Source organism: Rana temporaria, chromosome 7, assembly GCF_905171775.1.
Source record: "Rana temporaria chromosome 7, aRanTem1.1, whole genome shotgun sequence".
NCBI classification, from domain to species: domain Eukaryota; kingdom Metazoa; phylum Chordata; class Amphibia; order Anura; family Ranidae; genus Rana; species Rana temporaria.
In genome coordinates, this window is record NC_053495.1 from 43363295 (window position 1) to 43381223 (window position 17929).

At 41.3% G+C, this 17929-nt stretch overlaps 1 protein-coding gene across 3 annotated transcripts in view; it reads left to right on the forward strand.

Annotated features, from left to right (window-relative positions):
• The window catches only part of FGD3 (FYVE, RhoGEF and PH domain containing 3), a 312502-nt gene that overhangs the window by 152695 nt on the left and 141878 nt on the right, over positions 1 to 17929 (forward strand). The window contains exons 2-3 of one of the 3 annotated variants that reach the window (XM_040359284.1): positions 4450 to 4608; positions 14790 to 14967. In XM_040359284.1, the coding sequence (XP_040215218.1) occupies positions 4450 to 4608; positions 14790 to 14967 (337 nt within the window). Of the gene's footprint in view, positions 1 to 4449; positions 4609 to 14789; positions 14968 to 15267; positions 15358 to 17724; positions 17889 to 17929 lie in introns of those variants that run through there. The other 2 variants (XM_040359285.1, XM_040359286.1) reach the window with 2 other exon arrangements.

Sequence of the window (17929 nt, forward strand, 5' to 3'; positions counted from 1 at the left end):
TATAATTCTAGGCTAAAAAAAAATCTATACCTGTAATGTGTTCACCTTTCCTTTGCCTTCAGTACTTGGATCACAATCCTCCATTGCTTTAGCCTGAAATATGTGACACCAAATTATGAGCTTACAATTATTTGTGTCAAAATATGTGAAATAGGCCTAAACTGTGTTACCTTTTAGTGCCGGTTCACATAGGGATGATCAATTCCAAATAAAGTGCAAAAAAAAAAACGTGATCAGTCCGCAATAACAAAGATGAATAATAAAGTAATTGCGCAGAAATATATTCATTTGTGACTTGAGTGCAAAAGTTCAGTTCACATACTGATCAGCTCCTACCATCCGTGCACCAATGGTCTAGTAGCCTTTCTGTTGTTGAATATTTCAAATATCCAGGCTTTTTTTCCTTGGGGCGTCCAACCAATTCGAGTAGATTCTGCAGTGAAGGAGAGGCAGAGCCACACATGGACTGTGTGGGAGGCTGAAACTGATGAAGGGGACCTGCGCGGCTCTGAACCGTTGCACCTATTTCTGTGATGCAAGCTTTCTCAATAAAAAAAAACCTTTGGATGGAAGTGTTGATCCATGGTGTGCTGGCGAATATGTTAACTTGCTTGATGTTTCCAGGGCCCAACTGGTAATAACTACAGCACCCACCATTTTAAGAGCCATACTTTCCAGGAACGTGTGCAATCGGAATATTGACAAGAGAGCCACACTGTGTGGGAGACTGAGCCTGACTGCTTCCGAGAAACCATTTCAACTGGCACCTACTTGGATGGCCTTTTGGTAAATGGATTATACACATCCACCAGCATACAAGCTTTTCAAAGCATTGGCGGCTCAAAGGCTTTTGGACTTGCTTTTAATGAAGGGGAGTGGTGGTTATTAAGGAGGATAACATTTGCAATGGAGTTTTCTTTCCAAAATATACTTGATTTGGCTGGATGCACCAAGGAAAAGAGTCTGGATATTTGAAATATTCAACAGAAGCGCTACTAGACCTGTAGGGGTCCTTATTTGAGGTGATAGGCTAGGGCTCATCATTGGTGCACAGATGGTGGAAGCTGATCACTATATGAACTGAACTTTTGCACTGAAGTCGCAATTGAATATATTTCTGCACAACCACTTTATTATTCATCTTTGTTTTTTTTTGGACTGATCACGTTTTTTTATTGGCACTTTATTTGGGATTGATCATCTATTTTTGGATCTATTAGTAATTTTGCAATTTTTTTTCAATATATATTGTGTGTATTGCGCCACATTTATATATTATATGATTTATTTTCATTGTTTGGGAACACTATTTCATGTCGGCAGCCACTCGGTGACCTATAAATTTTGGTTTGCGCATTAGTATTTTCATTTATCGTATTCAGAGATTCTGTTCCATGTGTGTTGGCAGATCCTCAGATAAATGGGCTGTTGTACCTGTGAGCTGTGCGCACAAATGTCCATGCACAAATGTAAACCTAGCCTTACTGTGGTTTGTGGTGCTTGCATAATGAATGTCACTGAAGCATGCCAACGCACGCAACAGTGGTATGAAATATATACAGTATATGGACTGAAAACCGAGTTTTGAACTGAGTCTGGTGTATGTGTACGTACGTACGTACGTACGTACGTGTGTATATGTGTGTGTGTGTATATGTATATATATATATATATATATATATATATATATATATATATATATATATATATATATATATATATATATATATATATATATATGTATGTATGTATGTATGTATGTATGTGTGTGTGTGTGTGTGTGTGTGTGTGTGTGTGTTTGCCCCTTTTATAAAAGAAAATAAGTAATAATTTAGTCAACATTTTGCTTCTAAAATTAATAATTAATTCAAAGTATATGCTTTTTGTACTCCTTCTGTATACTGTAGCGGGGATGAGAAACTCGTCAACAATTTTTGAGTGATCAAGGATTTGCATAATTGTACCCCAGAGAAACTTTGAGCAGGATTGTAATTTCGAGGCCTGTGGAATCTCGGGCTCAGAATCTTGGTGTTTCCAGAACACCAGGGTGCTGTCAACAAAAAAAACTGCACAAAATGGAATGATGAACAAACAAAAGTCAAGGCCGGGCCAACCGTGTATTTCAATAGATTTTTGAGAAGTGTTTGAAATATTCTGTAGACATAATTTTTATGTAATAGGTGCCAGCTCATGCCCTTGAAAGTAAAAAAAAAATAGCATATTTAATTCCTTCTTTGGCTGGAGAAGAATGGCTTTCTAAGCTATAAGATAAACACTTGCATTTTTTCCACAGGTCACGCTGTGGCTCACATTCTTGTCATTTTGCAGAGGGAAGATTCAGAATCGTGTCTCTTGATAGAGCGCAGTGTCCAGAGCAATCCACAAGGCTCTATATGAAAAGTTCATTGTATTATCCTTAAGGCAGCTCATTTCCCTCTGACCTAAATACCTCTCCCATTGTCTCATCGCTTTCCAGCTACTGAGCTAACTGCTTGTTTAAGGTCATAACATCTCTGGTTAAAAACTGCATATTTTACGTAACCCCCTTGGGAGAAGGGACAAGGGGTCTGTGGCGCATAGTTTACTCTATTTTAAGCAATAACTTTCTGGGACTGTACTGACACAGACACAAGATTTTTAAGGGGACCGTATAGTGTATTTTTAGAAGGCCAAAAATTTGAGTTATTATAGCATTTACCTTAAGGCCCCTTTCAGACGAGCATTCTGTCATCCGGCTTTTGCCCCATGATTAGACAGATCGAAAACGGACTGCAACCTTAATTCATATAGGAAGCCAGATGTAAGCAGATGTGTGTCTGTTTACATCCAGGTAATTTTCGGATCGTTGAACTGATAAGTTTGCAACCAGGTCAACTTTTGTGGACCAGGCTGGATGTGGGCAAATATAGGCCAAACCCTGCCATTTTACAGTTGGCTTTTTATAGGGATTACATTGGTACATTTTTCCTCCATCACAGCATGGGAGAGAAAACATAACAGGTACAGAAGGTCGTATATGTGACATCGATTTCTGTCTGATTGATCCATCATAATGGAGGGCACTCATGTGAATGTCATATCATTAAAACATTTAAGCAAAGCACATACCTGCATCGAAGAAATTGAATTCTTACTTTTCCTGTTGCATGCACCGATAAACCTTGCTCTGTCACTAAACGTGATGGCAACCCATGATCCACTGGCAAACTGACTGTTCTGGAAGTCTGTGGTTCCCCGGTTCTTCCCGTTGACCTCCATGTCACTGCAATACACGGTAATGATCGTGAAGGTCAACAGGAGGAACCAGTGAGACCTGTGGGGGACACCAGAGTTTGACACTACTGGAAGTGTCCCATCAGACTTCAGGGGACCATTTCTCAGCAACCGAACACGTTTCCGTACCTTGGCCAGCCAGATTGGAAAATATTCAGTCTCTTTCACAGATATGCGTTGGTAAAATAATTTAATGATGTGAATGGATCTCTTTAAAGCAAACCATGTTTTGGCTATGCAGTAGAATAGCAAAAGGATCACAGTGGTGAGGAATGTAGCTGTACTTTGTAGAGGGAGTAATGGGATCATGGAGAAGATGAAAAATTTGGAGGAGCAATGCACTGCTACAAAACCCCCTGCATTCATTTATTTAGGCCCTACCCTTTACTACCTTACAGTACATGTGATTCTGGACATTGTGGAAAGTAGAATACGAAACACCGCCAATGCTGGAGATCAATCACTTGAGCATGTAATTGCACAAAATTGGGCATGTAATGTAAACCCCCTTTGCTAAGACCATCTCTTCTACACAACATTTTTTTGTTAACTGTCTTAACCTAGCCATAAATATTATGTCGTTGTGCGCAAATGCTTATAAAAATTACTGTATTTATGAAGATAAGTAAACAATTCAAGACCCATCGCTATACAAAAAAAAACCCTGTCTTTCTTATTTTTGCAGCCATTAGGCACAAACCCTGTTTCCCTAATGGTGAATTCAGTCCTGTCAAGAAGATCCCCACTGCTGTTCCTGTTCTCAGTCCTGGTTTGGAGACATGTGCTGTCTACATTCCAGTTAAACTTATGCAGCTACTGCCTGTTTCTGGCAGTTTGTGATCTCTAGTGATTTAATGAGTGCACTGCAGCCCATAAATCATCACTTATGGATTTGGCAGTAAAGATGTAGCTTACACTGGCCTAAGCCTTTGATGGTAGCTCTCAGAGCATAGCGAAAGATCCGGCAGACGTAATGATTATATTTGAAAAGTTGCATGGTAATGCGATATATATTTAAAGAGCTACTTTGTTTTACATTGGGGAAATGTATGGCATTCGTTTCCATTAATAATTGATACTGTATGGTCACACCAGTGATCATCCAGATTACTGATGACTATAGACTCGCCACTAAATCAGCTGATGAAATTGTTACATTTGTTGTTGTTTTTTCAGGTTGTGGCTGTACAACTTTTCAAGTCAAGTGTCACATTGAATTAAGTCCATTCATTAAGACTCCGCACGCTAGCCCAATACCATGTATTCAGCAAGCTGGAAAGAAGCCGCGGGCAAAAGCACTGCCAATCAGAAAGTCAAATCTAGAAAAACCTCAAGGTTGGTATTTAATAAACTGTGATATTTTTTGACATTTTGATTTGGCCAAAGAGTTGTGTTTACCGACATACATTTAAGGCTCATATACTGTATATAAATTATTATACTATATATATAATCTTTAACCACTTCAGTACAGGGGACTTAAGCCCCTTTCCTGCCCAGACCAATTTTCAGCTTTTATTGCTCTTACACTTTGAATGCCAATTACTCAGTCATGCAACACTGTACCCAAACAATTTTTTCTATTTTTTTTTTAACACAAATAGAGCTTTCTTTTGGTGGTATTTAATCACCACTGGATATATATATATATATATATATATATATATATATATATATATATATATATATATATATATATATATATATATATATATATATATATATATATACATATATATATATATACATATATATATATATATATACATATATTAAAAATGTGTGTGTGTGTGTGTGTGTATAATATATATGTATGTGTGTGTGTGTGTGTGTGTGTATATATATATATATATATATAATGTTTGTATGAAAACCTGTTATTTCAACCACATACTATTCTGAAGACCCATAGACAGTAGATGGAAGTCTCGGATTTTTGTGAGATCAAATGTAATCTAGTGTCTGTAGAGTACCTATTCATAAGGAAGAAGTATGATCAAGCACCATGTAACAATTACACTTATATAGAAGTATTACCCCCCTGACTGGATTGCAGAGCCACTTTCTTTTGGCCGGGCTTCCCAAGAAGCCCCCAAGTACAAGCTTATACTTTAAGCTCATAGTCCATAGGAATGAATTGAGAGTGCAGAGATCATGCGTGTGCCATGCCAGGAAAATATATGACAAGCAAGAATGATGTAGTCCGCAGTAGTTTTCTGGATTGGAGACAGGTGAGTATAGGACTAAAATGGAGGCGGTAGGGAGATCACAATATACATTTATGTGCAAAAGTGTCATCTGCACACTGGACTGCTCGTTGAGCTTTTTATTAGTCAAATTGATCAAATAAAACCAGTGATGTTTCAAAGTCACAAATGGGCTCCTTCATCAGGCGCCAGTGAGGCCGCATACACACGGTCGGTCCAAACCGATGAAAACGGACTGAAGTTCAGTTTCATCGGTCCAAACCTACCATGTGTATGCCCCATCGGTCTGTTGTCCTTCGGTCCCAAAACGGAGAACTTGCTTTAAAATTGAACCGATGGATGCCTGACCGATAGGTCAAAACCGACGGTTAGTACGCAAAAGCATCGGTTCCAAACCCGCGCATGCTCAGAATCAAGTCGACGCATGCTTGGAAGCATTGAACTTAGTTTTTTTTCAGCACGTCGTGTGTTTTAGGTCACCGTGTTCTGACCCGAACGGTTTTGGAAACAATGGTGTGTACGCACATCAGACCATCAATCTGCTTCAGTGGTGAACCGATGAAAACGGTCCGTCGGACCGTTCTCATCGGATGGACTGATCGTGTGTACGCGGCCTAAGAGGAATGAATCAAGAATGCAGAGATCATGTTTAGACCCAACTAGAAAGAGTATTGACAAGCATCAATGATGTAGTAAACAATATTTTGAGGGATTAGGAACAGATCATTATAAGAATGGTAAGAAGAGCCGCAGGGGGACCACAATATAAATTTAAAAGCAAAAGTGTCGCCAGCACACCAAACTGCTACATTTTTAGCTTTTTATTATTCACATTGTTAAAAATAATGTTGTTTCAAAGCCACAAACAGGTTCCTTTATCAGCCGTCAGTAATTAATGTGCCTGTTTGTGGTTCCAAAACGTGTCTGTTTCACCAAAACAATGGCAGCCATTGCTGGCCTCTACAGCACCCTGCCATATCACAAGATCACGTACTGTTTGGAATGCACCCAATCTACAATTCCAGCATAAGGATGTCACTACACCTGAACTGCACATAAACATAAGATGACAGCAGAGAATGACTGACTGGTTTCGGGGAAAACTTGTGTCTCTTTGTCATCAGGGCTGCACAGGCAGCCTAGTAACTACAAAAGGCCACATCTTTCGGGTCTGAAAGTATTTGTGGCCCGCTATGAGCTTGTATCAGCTGTTCCACATAGTCATGTCTAAATAGTAGATATTTCACGATACTTTATTTGTTGCAACAAAGATTTCAAGGTACAGTAGCTCACAAAAGTTAATACACCCATCACATTTTTGTACATATTTTATTATATCTTTTCATGTGACAACACTGAAGAAATGACCCTTTGCTACAATGTAAAGTAGTGAGTGTACAGCTTGTATAACGGTGTAAATTTGCTGTCCCCTCAAAATTACTCAACGCACAGCCATTAATGTGTAAACAGCTGGCAACAAAAGTGAGTACACCCCTAAGTGAAAATGCCCAAATTGGACCCAAAGTGTCAACATTTTGTGTGGCCAGCATTATCTCCCAGCGCTGCCTTAACCCTCTTGGGCATGGAGTTCCCCAGAGCTTCACAGGTTGCCACTGGAGTCCTCTTCCCCTCCTCCATGATGACATCACAGAGCTGGTGGATGTTAGAGGCCTTGCGCTCCCCCACCTTCTGTTTGAGGATGCCCCACAGATGCTCAATAGGGTTTAGGTCTGGAGACATGCTTGGCCAGTGGTCATCTTGGAGATGTGTTTGGGGTTGTTATGTTGGAATACTGCCCAAAGGGAGGGGATCATGCTCTGCTTCAGTATGTCACAGTACATGTTGTCATTCATGGTTTCCTCAATGAACTGTAGCTCCCCAGTGCCGGCAGCACTCATGCAACCCCAGACTATGACACTCCCACCACCATGCTTGACTGTAGGCAAGACACACTTGTCTTTGTACTCCTCACCTGGTTGCCGCCACACATGCTTGACACCATTTGAACCAAATGCGTTTATCTTGGTCTCATAAGACCACAGGACATGGTTCCAGTAATCCATGTCCTTAGTCTGCTTGTCTTCAGCAAACGGTTTGCAGGCTTTCTTGTGCATCATCTTTAGAAGAGGCTTCCTTCTGGGACGACAGCCATGTAGACCAATTTGATGCAGTGTGCGGCGTATTGTCTAAGAACTGACCCCCCCACCCCTTTAACCTCTGCAGCAATGCTGGCAGCACTCATACGTCTATTTCCCAAAGACAACGTCTGGATATGACGCTGAGCACGTGCACCCAACTTCTTTGGTCGACCATGGCGAGGCCTGTTCTGAGTGGAACCTGTCCTGTTAAACCGCTGTATGGTCTTGGTCACCGTGCTACAGCTCAGTTTCAAGGTCTTGGCAATCTTAAGCCATCTTTATGTAGAGCAACAATTCTTTTTTTTTTAGATCCTCAGAGAGGTGCCATATTGAACTTCCAGTGACCAGTATGAGAGAGTGAGAGCGATATCACCAAATTTAACACACCTGCTCTCCATTCACACCTTAGACCTTGTAACACTAACGAGTCACGTGACATCGGGGAGGGAAAATTTCTAATTTGGGCCCAATTTGGAAATTTTCACTTATTTTATTGCCAGCGGTTTAGACATTAATGGCTGTGTGTTGAGTTATTTTAAGTGGACAGCAAATTTACACTGTTATACAAGCTGTACACTCACCACTTTACATTGTAGCAAAGTGTAATTTCTTCATTGTTGTCACATGAAAGATATAATATATTTACAAAAATATGAGGGGTGTACTCACTTTTGAGAGATACTGTATATATTTTATCGCTCCTCCTGGACTAAGAAAAAGCCATATAAACAATGCGCACGTGAGCTCATTATATCCCAGTGTTCATCTATAGCCTGGTCTGGCACTGTTTTCTCTGTATGTTAGAATCTTGAGTTGCTCAGAACGTAGAAAATATTGCATAGGAGGAAGGAAGCGCGACAGTGGTTAGCTTAGCCACAAATATAAAGAATTATATGTTTGTGTGGGAGGAAATAGGAATATGTCATGTGTACAATTCTAACGCATCTATATGGGTTCACCCTAAACTTTCAAGACATTTCTCCTTTTACAATAAAATTAGAAATAAATAGTTAAATAATAAACCTTTTGTTTCCTGACTTGTGCTGACTTTTTGTGCTTGGTTTCCCTTCTATGACCTTAAGAGAGTAGAGACCTGACCAAGTTACTATGAAAACCGTGGCAAAGGCCGAAAACGGCAGGTGCCAAGAGTGTTGGCAGGGCCCCTCTGGGTCACACTTTTATTAAACTAGATGTATACCCAGACTGAATGACTTTGTTTGTGAGAACACCATATAATATGGGAAATATCCACTTTTTTTTCTATTTTATTAGAATGTTTGCATTTACTTTCACACACTTACTTTTCACATGGGTGCCAAGGTTCATACTCTATGAATGAGGTGTTTATGCATCTGGAGCCACCTGGAGCTGCGTGCAGGCAGCCTATACAGTAAAATCTTGATTTGAGAGCGTTTTGCAAGACAAGCAAAATGTTTTAATAAATTTTGCCTTGATATACAAGCGATGAGTAGCGTCATGTCACAACTGATTATAAAAAAAGAAGAGAGGAGCCTCTAAGTGTAGCACTATGGTTACATTTAATGAAGGTACAACATTTAGCAACTTATTGCTACACTTAGAGGTGCATCTCTTCTATTTATTACCCTGTAAAAAAAATGCTTTGATATACAAGTGCTTTGGATTACAAGCATGTTTCTGGAACGAATTATGCTCGCAAACCAAGGTTTTACTGTATTGGAAAATGGAGATTGAGTGACTGTATGGACACACTCAGCATCCAGGTTTGACAGGCATGCACGGATGGGTGTCTGAATGAAAATGCAGCAGCCGTATTCAGGGCCAGTCACCTGGGCTGCCCTCGCACAGCTCCAGGTGGCTCTAGACCAGGAATATGCAATTAGCGGACCTCCAGCTGTTGCAGATCTACAAGTCCCATGAGGCATAGCAAGACTCTGACAGCACAAGCATGACACCCAGAGGTAGAGGCATGATGGGACTTGTAGTTTTGCAACAGCTGGAGGTCCGCTAATTGCATATCCCTGCTCTAGACGTTAAAATAAACACCTCTATGGGCCTCGGTGCCTGTGTGAATGAAGCCTTTTTTATTGGGTGTTGCATTTTAGTACTGCTGATCTCCTAAAGCCCATTTACAGCCACTTCTTGACAATATGGCTGGCTTGCATTTCTCAGGGTATTTTTCATGATGGTGACTACAGTGGAGCAGCATGCATGCATAAGAAGTGTTTAAACCGCAACTTGTAGCCTTCCATATAAATCCCATATGACAGGGTGACAATGCTGGAGCACAGTTAGGAGGCAGGGACAACATACCCTTCACTGTCCTGGATGTTGTGGGACATTCTTACTATTTGAACAGAATTTTGCCGGTACAGAAACTGCCAATTGAACTTGAATTGTAACATAAAGCATACACATCATTACAAGAAGTAAACAGACAGCCTCCAAGTTGTGCTGTGCACCTCATTTCTGTGGCTGACGACTTTGCCTAGTGGCTACGCATTCCCTTTTTTGTTATTTTTATTATTGGTCATGATTTATATAGAAGAAACAGTTTGGGTTAGGATTTAGAGGACCCTGCTCATGGAGCTTACCAGCTAAAAGGGAACACTTTAGCGGGAACCCCAACAATTTAGCGGCGCACGGCTGCACTGCAGGGGAGAACCAGGGCAGGAGACAAGGGGGCTGGACACCAGCAGGAAGAGGAAGTTGGACAGGAGGGTTGGCAGGGGCAGCATTTAACGTATCGGCTGTATTTTTCTCCTGCAGCCCCTGAATGCCAGCGGGAGGGAGAGCAGGATTTCAGCAGCTGCTGAAGGAAAATACAGCCAATATGTCCTAGTAAATGCCGTCTCCACTTTCAGGTTTGACAGGAAGGCTGCACGTGCCCCTTAGAGCATGTAGATTGCAGTGTCCCTCTCAATGCAACACCTGGAACACATGACCCCCCCCCCCCCCATAGTTTCAGCCCTGTATGATTGACAGAAGGTGGGATAGCCTGTGAATGGAGTTGCAATAGTAGAGACAGGAGACCAGGAACGTGTAGCTATGTGGTGGTGTTTAAAAAGGGGAGAATTTGGGAAATGTTATGGAGGTTAAAGGGGTTGTAAACCTTTGTGTTTTTTCACCTTAATGCATCCTAACAGGAGGCTAGGGGGCCAGACAGTGCAAGGTGTTTTTGCACCTTGCACTGTCCGGCCCCCAGTTTTACTTACCTGAGCCCCAAATTTCCATGGGCGCGATCCTTCGTTGCTCTCTCCACTGCTTCTCAGCTCTTCATTGGATTGATTGATAGCAGTGCAGCGATTGGCTCCCGCTGCTGTCAATCAAATCCAATGACGCAGGTGTCGGGGGTGGGGGCGAGTCATACACTCGGCAGCTATGGACGCCGAGTGTGTGACACGGGAGCTCGCCCGCAAGGTAACCCCTCATGAGAGAGCTTCCCAGAGGGGGTTATCTATTGCGGGGAGGAGCCAGCAAGGGACCCCAGAACAGGAGGTTCGTGGCCACTCTGTGCAAAACGAACTGCACAGCGGAGGTAAGTATGACATGTTTGTTATTTTAAAAAAAAGTGAACCTTTAGTGACACTTTAAGGCTGTATGATTTAGTCAGTTGGATGTAGGGCCTGCAGGAGAGGTCAGATTTTATGATAGCCCCTAGCACCCTGGCATGTGTGGATGGACACATAGCTTTGCTTTTGATCTTGAAATTTAAAGTTAAGGGAGAAGAATCAGGGGAAGGAGATATTACAAGCTCAGTTTGACAGAATAAGTTTGAGGAAGTGCTGTGACATCAACCCTGATATGTCACTCCGTAGATGAGTGACATGTGAGGCAATAGAAGGGGTGAGCTTATGTTTTTGGGTGTCTTTGGCGTAGTGTTGGTATTGGAAACCATAGGAGGATATTAACTGGACATACCTGTAATAAGGATTGTCTCAAAAAAGGACTATCATAGCTGAATCATGAGAGATTATTTTAATAGAAGCTGCAGATTGAAAAATATTGAACATGACTTTTTGAATTACATTATATTTTATAGTTTATGTGAGATATTAGTGATTGGGATTACACACACTTTAACAAATGAGGGTGAAAATTTATGAATCTAAACCTATAACAATAAACTTTTCTTATTTACTCCCTTTTGGGCTAATAAATATAATGAATGCATATCTGTTTTTATCAGTGCAAATAAAAATGTTGATCTTGCCAGAAATTCAGAACTGTCCTGTGTTTTGTATTCTCTGTCTGTTCTTCTTTCTTTCAAAGAGGCTTTTTAGCCCTTTGCAGGACTACAACTCAATGGAGTAGATTTACAAAAACTAGAGCACTCAGAATCTGGTGCAGCTGTGCATGGTAGCCAATCAGCTTTTAACTTTAGCTTGTTCAATTAGGCCTCTTTCACACGGAGCGGATCCGTAATTGATCCGATCCGTGTGTGTCCGTCGGCTCAGCGGGGATCCCCGCTGAGCTGTCGGCGGACAGGGCGCTCCCCGCACACAGTGCAGAGACCGCCCTGTCTCTCCTCCGCTCTCCCCTATGGGGAATCGGATGAATACGGACCGTGTGTTCGTATTCATCCGATCCGTTCCGCCGGACGGAAGAAAAATAGGGTTTTCTTCCGTCCGCAAAAGCGGAATCTTTGCGAACATGGATGGTTGCGGACGTTAGCGGATGCATCATCCGCTAACGTCTGCAATCCCATAGGGAACCATTACAAATCCGTAAACGGACCGTTCGTCCGTACGTCTGAAAGGGGCCTTAAGCTTTGGCAATAAAACCTAGCTGCTGATTGGTTTCTATGCAGAACTGCACCAGATTTTGCATTCTCCAGTTTTCGTAAATAACCCACAATTGGTGCCTATGAGTTGGAGGTTAAGACAGTGGGAGTGGTTGAGTAGCTTAGCCAAAAATAAAACTGGGCAGGGCTGACACCGAGTCCACAAATAAATTCTGTGTGTTTTCACCCCATAATAGGTAATTAGGAACCGAGTGCATTTGTGGCAGATTAAAAGGTATTTTCTGTACTATAGGGTCTTTAAAGGAATGCAACATGGTCAAATGTGCATGAATTGCAGAAATGTGCAGCATGTGTGTTTTTTTTTTTTTTTTTTTTTTTTTTATCCACACTTATGAGGCTAACAGTAGCTCTTTTAATGTTGCACATGCTTTGCAAAAAAACATCCAGTAAGTACTGTAATCACTGAAAATGGCAATGCATCCTGCTAATTGAATGATGTCACTGTACAATGCAGACACTGTTTTTAGTTAAGAAATGTTCAGGGAACAGTTACAGCCATGAGTTCAGGATAGGAATTCTGGCGAACTGTCACGGCCACTTTTCTAACATTATTTTCTACTGAACACTATTTTTGTATTGTAAACATGGACCATGCTGTCCACTGCTGTAGATCGCTAAACTCTGACTGCCCTGTGGTCTAAGGCAGGCCATACATATACAACCAGCGGGTTGAACAAAAAAATGTATCTACCAATTCCCCCAGCCACACATTCGAGTTGGATTGGTGAATCACTTCCGCTGTGCTATTGTATTCTCATGGCGGGGAGCCTTTCCCGCTCTCTTAACACAATGATCAGAGTTGCTGGCTACAGTCAGCGGTGCTCATCATTCAGAAATAAATTACATGGTGGTTTGTATAGAAGTCGATCAATAGGTCGACGTCTGTACAACCATAGTGCCCATACATGAGTCAAAATGCATCCAGTCCCTGCTGAACCGGCCAGATTTTGATCTATGTATGGGTCGGCTTAGGGTTACCAACCCCCGCCTCCCACCATTGCATGTGATTTTTGTTCACGTTTTGCTGTTGACAGTATATGAGCCTTTTTACATTTTCTGTTACCTAATTTTTAAATGTGTATGAGAGAAGACTTCCAATAATGTGTTAATATCTCTCGCAGTCCTCTGTACAGTAGAGCTCAGACTAGAGTAAGGGAAAAAAGAACATTAAGCCAGTCAATTGTGTTGCAGTTTAAGAAGCAGGAAGTTCAGGTTTTACCAAGAGGCTCTGTAAAGCTAAAAAAAGGCGCATGTGAATCTCTCGCAATAAGAAGGCCTCCAACAAATTTACAAATGTAATAGTTCTAGTCTTGCGAAGGCTTTCTCACGATTGGCTCTCAGTGTGCATTTGTTCCAGTGCCAAGGCTTTAAAGCCCAACTCCGGACTCAGGTCCTTTCCAGTTTACTTCCCCCCCCACCTCCCTTTGGAGCTGCTTTAGCACCTTAAAATAAATCTATATACTGTACTTTTTCCAGGTGTCTTTAGCGAGATCTGGTGATTTCAAAGATCCACTTTGCCCTTTTAGGTCTCCTATGATTGGCAGAACCTAAATTCTGCATAGAGCAGTGCCACATTATTCTACTACTTTCTGCAGCATTCCTTCTGTGAGTCCACAGTGGGGACACAACCTTGACCCCTTGGCTCACAAAAAGCTGGTTGAATCACATTGGGGCATCCTTCAACCCATAGGAGTGGTATCCAAGACCTGGACCGTGGTAAGTGTGTAGGAGATGACACCAGAGATCAGGTGAGCATAGCCACCGGAGCTGCATTTACTTTTCAGTCTAACCTTTTTTTCCAAATGTAGAATTGGGCTATAATGAAATAGGTTGTGTAAATGAAAAATACTGAATTCAAAGTTGATGATTCCCTGCCCTGGCTTACAGTGTTGTACCATACCTGTAACAGGTAGTCTTGAGCTTAACTTAATCATTTAATTTTACCAGCATCAGGAATACCACACTGGAATAAAATATATTATTTCTTTAATAAATTCTTTCTTTAGTAAAATAACCATCGGGAACTATTTCTATTCCAACATGTTTTATTCTAGGCAAAGCGCTTTCTCAAAGAATTATGATTCTTTAAAAAAGCACTGTGCCCAACTTGAAACATGTCAGAATATAACTTGTACCTGCTGTCTATTTTAATAAAGTAAGAATAATAATTTTCATCTCAGTGTTCAGTGTTCCTGTTGCTGCTACAATTAATTGTTTCAGTGGAAATTGGCTGAGCCAGCACCTGAGATGTGATCATGGATTATGGAGCCTGATCTCGTCTGGGGTGGAATGTGAAATATGATGGTAAATTTATTATTATGTAAACCAGCGTGTACTGTTTAAGACCCTTATATCGATTACCCTTCTGATAGAATTATGTTTTTATAGTACCTCCTAAGCCAACCCATCTACTATCAGGAGGCCAGGGGAAGCCTGGCCAGAAAATTCCTCCTGCTCCCTCAAGACCTCTGCCTTCTGCACCGAAAGTCACCAGGCGAACGAGGGAGAAGATCCAGTCTGACAGATCTGACATCAGCGCTCTCATTCAAAAGTTTGAAAATATCAGGTAAATCTGCACCTTAGCCATCATAATACAAGTATGCAATATGTGTGCACTTAATTTGTTAAAGTTATCTAAAATAAAACATCTTCATTTTATTTTTATTTTTTTAATGGGACACTTTCGCAAGAATAAAGGTATGCCCGTTGGTTGTATAATATTGTTAAAAAGAAAAATCCAAACTGGCCACAGTGCTAAAACATAGTGGTGTTGAATATACCTTTTTGAAAACTTTTTTTAGTGACCTGGGAGCCCCAAATCCTAGGGCAGTGTAATACGCAAAATTCAATTTTTCTTATAGTGACGACAGCTGCACCCTTCCACTTCCTGTACCTTTCAGTTGGTGCACCCTTATGATGGGTGGTCTTATTGGCTACCAGGAAGGTGAAAGAGAGGGTAAGTTATTTATAACATATAAATTTATAGCCGGATTCATGTAGTGCGGCGTATGGTTTAGCCGGCGTAGCGTATCGTATTTACGCTACGCCGCCATACATTATAGAGGCAAGTGCTGTATTCACAAAGCACTTGCGTCCTAAGTTACGGCGGCGTAGCGTAAATGTGCCGGCCTAAGCGCGGCTAATTCAAATTGTGAGTGGGTGGGCGTGTTTTATGTTAATGACTCGTGACCCGACATGATTGACGTTTTTAACGAACAGGGCATGCGCCGTCCGTGGACATATCCCAGTGTGCATTGCTCCAATGTACGCCGCAAGGACGTATTGGTTTCGACGTGAACGTAAATTACGTCCAGCCCCATTCACAGACGACTTGCGCAAACAATGTAAAAATTTCAAAATTCTACGCGGGAACGACGTCCATACTTAACATTGGCTAGTCCAACTTTTTGTTGAACTAACTTTACGCCTGAAAACGCCTTACGTAAACGGCGTATCTTTACTGCGACGGGCAAGCGTACGTTCGTGAATCGGCGTATCTCGCTGATTTACGCATTCTAGGCGTAAATCAGCGTTCACGCCCCTATCGGCCGGCGGAACTAGACAGCTAAGATACGACGGTGCAGGCAGTCGTATCTTAGCTACATTTAAGTGTAACTCAATTTGAGAATACACTTAAATGTACGAGGGCTTGGATTCAGAGTTACGCCGGCGTATCTACTGATACGCCGGCTTAACTCTTTCTGAATCCGGCTATTAGTTTCTAATTTGAAGTATGGGAACACCCTGGGATTCCGGGCTTTTGGGATGTACAAGAACTTTTTTAAAAGTACATGTAGACTCACAAAAACCATTCAGCTTCCAGCAATCTTTTCTGAAGTCCAGAATTTTTGATTGGCTTCTCAGGGTGACGCAAAATGCTCTCGTTGGCACACTTTTCTTACATAAGCCCCATATATAAGCAGTTCCCAGGTTACAAACAAGATTCTGTAGGTTTGTACTTAAGTTGAATTTGTATGCAAGTTGCAGCAGGTACACATTGTTGGATAGCATAGGGAAGGGTTAACAACCCTGTAAAGTTTGTTTTGCTGTCTGTGCCCATGTTCAGAAGATTTCAACTCTCTTTCTGTCCCTGTGACAATTGGATTTTGAAAATTTTGTGTTGTCGTAGAAACAAGGATTGGTGATAAAGTAGAGTCACCTTTTTTCCATGGTACGGTAATTCTTACAGGAGAACAATTTCCCTTCCTAGAAGTAGATTTCTCTCACTTCCTGTTGTCTCCCTCTGTAAGTATGAGTCCTATGTAAGTCAGATGTAAGTCACCCTTTCAGTGTATGGAAAATGGAGCTATGCAGCCAGAGGCAGCCCTTGATGCCAAGTTGTAGTTGACCACTGATTTCTGTTTCTCTTGACGAGGTCCTTATTTCTCATTATATGGCTTATACTTCCCTGAGCTTTGTTGCTCTTTTGTTCAATTTACTTGTCCCGATCTTTACCTGGAATATGCCAAGATGTAATGACTCCTTTGTGTTGAACCATGTCACCTTGGTCTGTATGCTCATCAAAAATAAAGATTTCAATTCTAATGAGCCCTAGAAACATGTCAGTTGGTATTAGGCTTAGTGACTTTTCCAGAATTGTATGTTATTAATTAGGAACCAGTGTTGGTTGTTGTGCACCAACCTCGAGCATCTAGCAGCAGCTGTTATACCGAACCAACCATCAAATGTCATATGGGGCATATTTATAGAGTGGACAATGATTGACCTGCCAAGCTCTGTGCATATTATGCACTGCAATTTTAGCCTAAAATCCTAATTTGCATTCACCCTCTGCACACATTCATATTATAACTGCATGAATGTGCCAGGATTTACCCATCATTTATTCATCTGCCTTGATGTGCCATCTATGCTAGGACATTAATGGCACCATCAATTTTTTTTTTTTTTATAATTTAATTGGTACCTGTAGTAATTTTCAGTGTTTTGTCATGCTTTGTTTCTGTCAGTGTACAGCTGGATACCTTAAACTACTTATACTATGATGGTAGGGGGAGTTCACTTTTCCACCTATTCCCATGCTTTCTTTCACTGTTCTCCAACTACAAGGATTGTGATCTAAAGTTCAAATCTTTATTTAAAGTGTTACTAAATCCACAACAGTAAAATCAGTCTGTATATGCAGTAAAGCATACTTGTTATACTCACTGTGGAACCTAAGGGGTTAATCCTCTGCATTGTGTAAAAAGGCTGTTTTATCATTTCTTCCTTCCACTGTCCCCTGATAATTTAGTTTATAGAGTCAGGCTGCACATGCTCAGTTTTGTGTGTATTGCTAAAGAGGGTTTTTTTCTTTTCTTAGGAGAGTGCATGTGATCAGCACAGGCCCAATCAGCACTGTCCAGACAGAGGGTCATGGGTCTTGCAGTCTTATAGGACAGTCGGAGAAACCTCCTCTTACAAGCCAGTGCTTGGCTGGACACTGATAGAAGTCACGAGACTGCTCTAACTGCTGATGAGAAAAAGGTTTAGCAGTTTATATTTACAAAAATAATGGCATTTCCATG